The sequence below is a fragment of the Volvox carteri genome (assembly GCF_000143455.1).
Source record: "Volvox carteri f. nagariensis unplaced genomic scaffold VOLCAscaffold_16, whole genome shotgun sequence".
NCBI classification, from domain to species: domain Eukaryota; kingdom Viridiplantae; phylum Chlorophyta; class Chlorophyceae; order Chlamydomonadales; family Volvocaceae; genus Volvox; species Volvox carteri.
The window spans coordinates 1888523-1895427 of NW_003307559.1; the positions used below are offsets into that span (position 1 = coordinate 1888523).

Here is a 6905-nt window from a genome sequence, read left to right on the forward strand (position 1 = left end):
GCTGCACCGCCGCCGCCCTCGCCTTCTCCTCCTCCTCTTCGTCCCCGTCCTCCTCCTCCCCCTCAAAATCCTCCAACATCAAGCTCCGTTGCGACTCCTGCTTCTGCTTCTGCTTCTGCTGGACTTGAGGTTGCAGCTGAAGCGGTTTTTGCATTTGCTGCTGCGGCGGCTGCTGCGGCTGCTTACCGGGCTTATGTGTATGGTCCTCGTCATCATGGCCCTGTGTGAAAATAATAGGGCCCACGACGGAAAGGTAAGCGCAAGACATTCATGGCTTCTTACCAGGTGCTGAAACCTCCAACACCAACCTCCTCCCCCACGGCCCGCCCAACCCACATACATACGCACATACGCACGTACATGCAGATCCGTGGCCCCGGTCGCCCTTCCTAACCCCCCCCCCGCATCTCCCGGCGCTGGGTTGGTAATACGGCACCGAACCAACCCGTGCAAATGCGTAGTACTTGGGATTGTGCGTGTGTGTGTATGTGTGTGTATGTGTGTGTGTGTGTATGTGTGTGTATGTGTGTGTTTTACACCTTCTGGAGTTACGTTACCCTCCAAAGCTGTAGTATCGAGGCCCCTTAACGAGCCGTGAGGGGCCCAAAGAGGGCCGCCAGTCGAAGGCTTTCCCAAACCAGGCGATCAGATATCTTGACAAAACGAACGGACTAACTCCTTATTTCGGTCCTATTTTTAACGGGGACTCCAAAATTTATGCATTCCCTCGCGCGCGCACACACACACACGCACACACACACGCACACACACACACACGCACACACACACACACATCCAGTTGCACGTGCACACCTCCATCCCGCACCCGGGCCCGTGTCCGCCGCCATCCCGCCTCTCGCAATCCACCGTAGTCAGGACCCACTGCCCCCCCCTCACCCCCCCCCTCACCCCTCCCCCTTACCTCCTCCTCCGTCTCCTCAATCGTAACCAGAGGTCCGAAGTTGCGCCCGGCACCGGACGCCTCCTCCTCCTCCTCCTCCTCCTGACGCCTGCTGCCCGCCACGTCCTGTAGCACCACCACCACCACCACCACCACCACAACTATCATCACCCCCACCATCACCACCACCACCCACACCACCACCACCATGACGTGAGGGCCAATCCAATGCAACCCTCGATCGGATCCTTACCTACCGAGTCGTCCTCTGAACGTTTTGCATACCACAATCTTTCCCTCTTTTTCTGTACATACCAGTCAGTACCTTCCAGTACCTACAGTTACTGTACGTACGGTTTTTTACACAGCTCATCTACACAATGCTGCATACCAAGGATAACCCAAGGAAACCAGACAGAGCGACTACACCACAAAAAATGTCGGTGACGCAACGGGGGCTTTACTACCGGAACCACGGGTCGATGACTCCATCATTGCTCAGGACTCACTAGGGGCAGTTTCGGACTTCGGACGCCTTCCCGCAGGCAGCGGTTCATTTCTGATTTCCCCCTGCATATGATCCCCCCCTCCCCACTTCATGCACGCGCGCATACGCATACAGACAAACAGACAAACAGACGGATCGGCCTCACTCACTCACCTCCAGCAGCTCGGGCGGAACGGTGATTCCCGGTACCCCGATTTCGTGGAGGCGTTTGGCGGCCAGGGCGGACCGAATACCCACACCGTCACTTCGGACGAGCAACTCCCTGCCGTACAAGGGGTCCGCCAAGGGGGTATAGAGTGGGTTGGTGGGGGAGATGGAGGAAAAGGGGAAGGGGGAAGGGGAAAGAGGGGGGAAATACAGGCGTGTGTGTTTTAGTGAAGAACTTGACCAGGAGGAGCAAATGCTGAGGATGGCGCAGACGTGTCCGCCCTCCCCTCCTCTCTCCCTCCCGCCCTCCCCTCCTCTCTCCCTCCCACCTTCGCCTCCTCTTGATCATTTCCACGAAGTACGGGTCCAGAGGATGGGAGGGCTGCGACTCACCGGTTTGCTGGTTGCTGAGCAAGCGGGGGGGTTGAGAGGAGTTTGGGATGAGGGAAGGAGGAGCGGAGTTATATGGATGATGACGATGTGAAAGTGCCGACGTCCAACACCCCAATGGAGGAGGGAGGGAGGAAGCAGTGACAGCATGCTACAGCTACAGCAGCAGCAGCTACAGCTACAGCTACAGCGGCCACAGCTACAGGTATAGCAACAGTCATAGGAGCAGCTACAGCAACGACCCAATCCCGTTCACTTTCTTTTTTTCGACCCTCTTTTCCTCCTCTCGTTCTCTCCTGTACTGCCGAACCTTCCTCACCCTCTTCCTTTCCTCCCTCCCTTCCTCCACCCTCCTTTCCGCGCGTTCAGAGTTCCCGCTCCCCCTTCCCTTCCCTTTCCCCTCCTCTCCCCCCCCTCCCCGCCCCTCACGTGAACATGGGGTTGCCGTCGTCGTCCTCCGCCTCCACCCAGTGAGCCGGTAGCGGCGCACTGATGGCCAGTCTAGCTACTTCCAGAATGTACGGATCATCCTGGCTAGGATTGATGCCTAAATAGGCACACATGTCCAAAATCTGTAGCGTGTGTGATTGATGATGAAAAGGGGGGGGAAAGGGAAGGAGAATTTATTGTTTCATGCTTCGAAATCTCGAAACGAAGTATGAGTGTAGAGATAGGCAAGTAGTTACTGCGGAGGAACTGCCGCGGTGCGTGGAAGCAGGGTGCATGCATGCATGCATGTGCCGGACCACAGTACGGCAGGAGACGCCAAGCTCCTACTTGGGTCGCTCAGGCGCATTGGTTCTTTAACTGCTGCTGCTGGGACATTGACCTCTAGTTTTGTGTTTCACCGTGCTTCCTGGAATCGCATGTCGGCTATCGAAAATGCTGAGCCCGGTGTCGATGGTGGTGGCTTCGTCCCTCTGGACGTCCTCGAACTTGCGCTCCCCCGTTGCCCCGCGTCCCGTCGGGTTGTAAACCTTGCCCCGGAATGTGGTGCAGCATTTCATGGCGAATTCCAACTTCTTGTGTGTGTAGTCGCGTTCATTGCGCCTCCAATGTAAGCTGCCAAACGCAAGTCGAGGAGGTTAGTCAACTGCGTGACAGCTTTCGTAAGCGCCTGACCTTCTTCGGACGTATTGCCCGCCATTGCTGTTAAGATTATGTTACCGTCATTACTATCGGCCACTAGTGCAACTTTCAGAATGGGTCGGTGTTGGGAGGTGATGGGTTTCACATGCGGGTTGTTCATTACCCAGCCAAGCTGGCGGGCCTAGTGACTTAGCTACTGTAACGCAGCACGGCAGGATGGAGCAAAATAAATTCTCGTCACCTATGCTGCAACTAAAACTGTCGCCATCCTTGCTGTTGCTGCTGTCCCAGTCGTGCACCAAAGGTGCGGCGGTTTCTCTTTATAGCTTTTAAAAAACTGCAGTTTTGAACCGGGCCTTCAGTTGGATCTGGCCCTTTCCTTTCTGTCGTACACACATCACGTGGTACCATCCTGCTGCATCACTTGCAATCACACGCACACACACACAAGCACTTCTACGGGCTCCTGACGTCACTCACCCTTTCCAATCAAATGCACTTAATAAACCAGAGCAGCAGCTAGGTCGAGCTACAACAGCTTTTCATTGGAAAAATCCAACACACGTTTCCGGTGACTTCGCAGCTCGCTTCGGTATATTAAAGTTTTATATCACTGTGTGCCACCACCATCAGCATTTCCCTCGTCACCAACTCCGGTAAAAGATCATTAAAACACCCAGAAAATGGCCCAGAAGCCTCCCACTCTGTAACAATTAAAATAAAAAACACCACCTCTCACCTCCTGAGGTGCTGGAGGCTGCTCCTCTTCATTACCCTGAAGCTGCTGGGAACCACCAAGCTCCATAAAAGCCGCGCCACGATAGTACGACAACAAGGGGTGCTTGTACTGCACCTCGCCAGTGTCTTTGTTTACATACTCCCTGTGTTCAGGGTGGTGGAGGGCCAGTAATCAGGGAGATGCCAAGGGAGCCGAACGCTTCTCACAGTAATATGATGACCTCCCGCGTACCCGCATCAGTACCAATACAACGTCCATGGGCCCCCGGCTTTTACGGACACACCCGCACTTGTGTGCTGAACTTGTAGCTTGTAACTCTTACAGTAATAGGCCCGTTATGCCATTATTTATGTTGACGGTAGTCTATGTTGACATACAGGTGTACATACACAGGGGAAGAACCAAAAGTGTGTTCCCCTTCTTCACATACAGGTGCACATACAGGTGCACATACACAGGATGTTTATCACTTGCCATGCAGATTTGTGCAGCTAGATGTGTGATGGTTTCCTTCAACTCACCTGAGATGTGATGTGCTCTTAAGAGGGACGTTCCTTCTCCTTCAAGTCTCTAATAAAGATGTGGTTTTACGAAAAACCCACATCCACATACCCACACCTTCTCACCGTCGCACCATTGCCGCATCGTATCGTGCCTCCCAGCCGGGGGGCAGTGAGTCCGGTTCAATCATGTCACTGATGACGGCCTTGATGACCTGGTACTTGCCCTGCAGGAATGGATGTGTTGGGATGTAGGATTCAAAGGTAAATTCCAAGCTAAGCGGGATGCATTTGGAGGTGGAGGTGTTAAAGGTGGTGTTTGGGTTAGGGGGTCGGGATGTGTTGCAAGGATGGAATAGGGTAAAACAATTCCCACAATCTTAAGAGGAAACCAAGTCCCATGATCCTGAACCTTTCAATTTGTCGGTTTTGATCCCCGACAAAAACGCATCATGGAGAGGGGCTATATTCCGGAGCGAGCCCAACTGCCGTTGGTTATGTGCAGGGCGAGACTGGCCTCGAGTTTGGAACTGTCATCAGACCAGATTTCCTTTCCTATAGATAATATTGACTTAACAGGTCGGACGCTCGCAAAGCTATCCCTGTGTTGAGCAGCGCACGTCTTCAGCAGAGCTGTTCGGTCCCAACCGTTGCCCCGGGAGGCACCCAAATGAAAAGGGGCGACAGAGCCAACGAAATGAAATACTGAACAGATACTCACAGGGGGTACATCCAGCTCCGCGGCTGCGGCCAATGCCTCTGCTGACATTCCCGCTTGCATGAATGCCATGGCTCACTCTCAGCGTGGCTCCGCGCCACGTGGCAGCGTTATAATGCGCTCAAGCACCTTTAAATACCGCAACAGGATTCGCCATGGCTTCTATCGTGCCCTACCATCGTTGTGCAGCGGCCTGGTAGCGAAAGCGATTACAGAGAGAACACTTGTTAAAGTTCTTATAGCTAATCTTCATGAGGTCGTTGATAAAGCCCGTCCATCTTCGAGGAGCTTCCTTGTAATAAGGTTTGGCATGCGTGTTGCATGGTTAACTTGGCGTGCGCTTAGAATTGCCGAATTCGACACTTATAGCTCCTCTCATCATTCTCAAGGTCATGCCTGCGAAACTGTGCCTGTAGGCAGGGCTCAAAGGCAACAGCTAGCAGAAACGAGCTCAAGACCGTACGAGCTCGTACATCCACTTGTCCTCAACTAAATGGTATGTCCCGCAGATCTATTTTCTGTGCGTCGTGGCAAGGAAGTTTACTTGCGTACTTGGCTAGCATATTGCCGAAGCCCGGCATCAATAGCTGCACCACTCACCAAAATGCAGAGCGTGTTGAAGTCGGCTGCGCCCACGGTCTCCAACCCGTTCATGGGTAATAAGATGTCCTACCGTGTGGCTGCGGCCCCGGTTCCTTGCACGACGGCCTTCCGCCAGGTGACGACCATGGCCAAGAAGAAGGGTGTTCGCCTCATCGTCACAATTGAGTGCACGGAGTCCAAGGCTGCGGGCGCTACTCCATCGCGCTATGTCACTCAAAAGGTGCGCGCTAGTCAGCGGGTTGGGGCAGCCGTCGTGTTGTTACGGCGAGCATAGGGGCCACAAGTTAAAGGAGAGTGCTGACAGATTTGAATGCCTCTAAGGTTGCATTAGTATCTATTCTTCTTTCATCTTTTGAGCTTAGGATGGGCGCAATCTTTGCGCGTATCTCGGCTCCTCAGCAGCCGGCCACAAAAGCCGTCGTCTCCCATCTATTTCTACGCCAAACTTACAGATTCACTCCCTACAACATTTTTTGATATCCAAAGCTGCTTACGGGTATCATTCTCCCGAGCACCGGGATTTGCCATTCTTGTGCTGACCGGATCCCCTGCCATTTCCCCTTTCTTTACAGAACCGCAAGAACACCCCAGAGCGACTGGAATTGATGAAGTATAACCCCAACCTGCGCCGCCACACCCTCCACAAGGAGGTGAAGTAATTGCTGCATCACTTGCTTTGTTGTCGTCCCATGTTTAGAGGCAGAACACCATGCAAGACCTTAAAAGTCTTTGCGGACTGCGGACTGGGACTTGACGGATGGACGATTTGCTGTGACTTCGGAACCGCCGCTCGGGGCTCGGCTGGGGTGAGGTGCTGGGATTTGGGTCAAGGCGCCTCGCGTTGCCTTGAAGCGATGTCTAAGCTGATTGTATGGTGGCTGTAGCTCAGTGTTCTGGTCGTCTGATGTTAAGTTGTGTTAATCTGCCCATGGGCGGCTTGCTGTGTTATGCGGTGATGTCGTCGCGTCAGGCGCCGTGGACATGGTGCCGGGACCCGAGGTTTACCGGCTCCTCTCCTTACTGGTGGAGAAACCACCAGCAAGCAGGTTATACAGGCCCGCACAACATCATGACGCACTCGGGCGGTGGCATGGACAGCTGCGCCCAACGAGCCGGATGAGCGTCCTTATTGCGGTCGGTACCATTTCGCGAATTTGCGGCCAGCCGATGATGTGTGGCTTAGCTGGTTTGACGCAAGAGGCAGGTGCAGATTGTACAGCTTGACGAGCGTCCGGCGATTCTTTCAGTTTGGTTTGGCGGTGTAGTGCCAGGTGTTTCAACAGTACGATTTGGGTTGGGGTTATGTGAGA

At 53.9% G+C, this 6905-nt stretch overlaps 2 protein-coding genes across 2 annotated transcripts in view; one reads left to right on the plus strand and one right to left on the minus strand.

The window, feature by feature from the left end:
- The window catches only part of VOLCADRAFT_127415 (kinesin-like protein), a gene marked incomplete at both ends in the record, with an annotated part of 15783 nt that extends 10719 nt beyond the window's left edge, over positions 1-5064 (minus strand). Inside the window, 8 exons of the mRNA XM_002949966.1 lie at positions 8-220; positions 923-1027; positions 1563-1671; positions 1886-1963; positions 2376-2518; positions 3775-3916; positions 4401-4501; positions 4996-5064. Coding sequence (XP_002950012.1) covers positions 8-220; positions 923-1027; positions 1563-1671; positions 1886-1963; positions 2376-2518; positions 3775-3916; positions 4401-4501; positions 4996-5064 — 960 coding nt within the window. The remainder of the gene's footprint in view (positions 1-7; positions 221-922; positions 1028-1562; positions 1672-1885; positions 1964-2375; positions 2519-3774; positions 3917-4400; positions 4502-4995) is intronic.
- A 454-nt stretch (positions 5065-5518) lies between these two features.
- On the plus strand, positions 5519-6380 carry prpL33 (plastid/chloroplast ribosomal protein L33). The gene is made up of 2 exons (XM_002949863.1): positions 5519-5815; positions 6168-6380. The coding sequence occupies exons 1-2, from the start codon at positions 5597-5599 to the stop codon at positions 6252-6254; spliced, it is 306 nt and encodes a 101-aa protein (XP_002949909.1). The 5' UTR covers positions 5519-5596; the 3' UTR covers positions 6255-6380.
- The last annotated feature ends 525 nt before the right edge of the window (positions 6381-6905 follow it).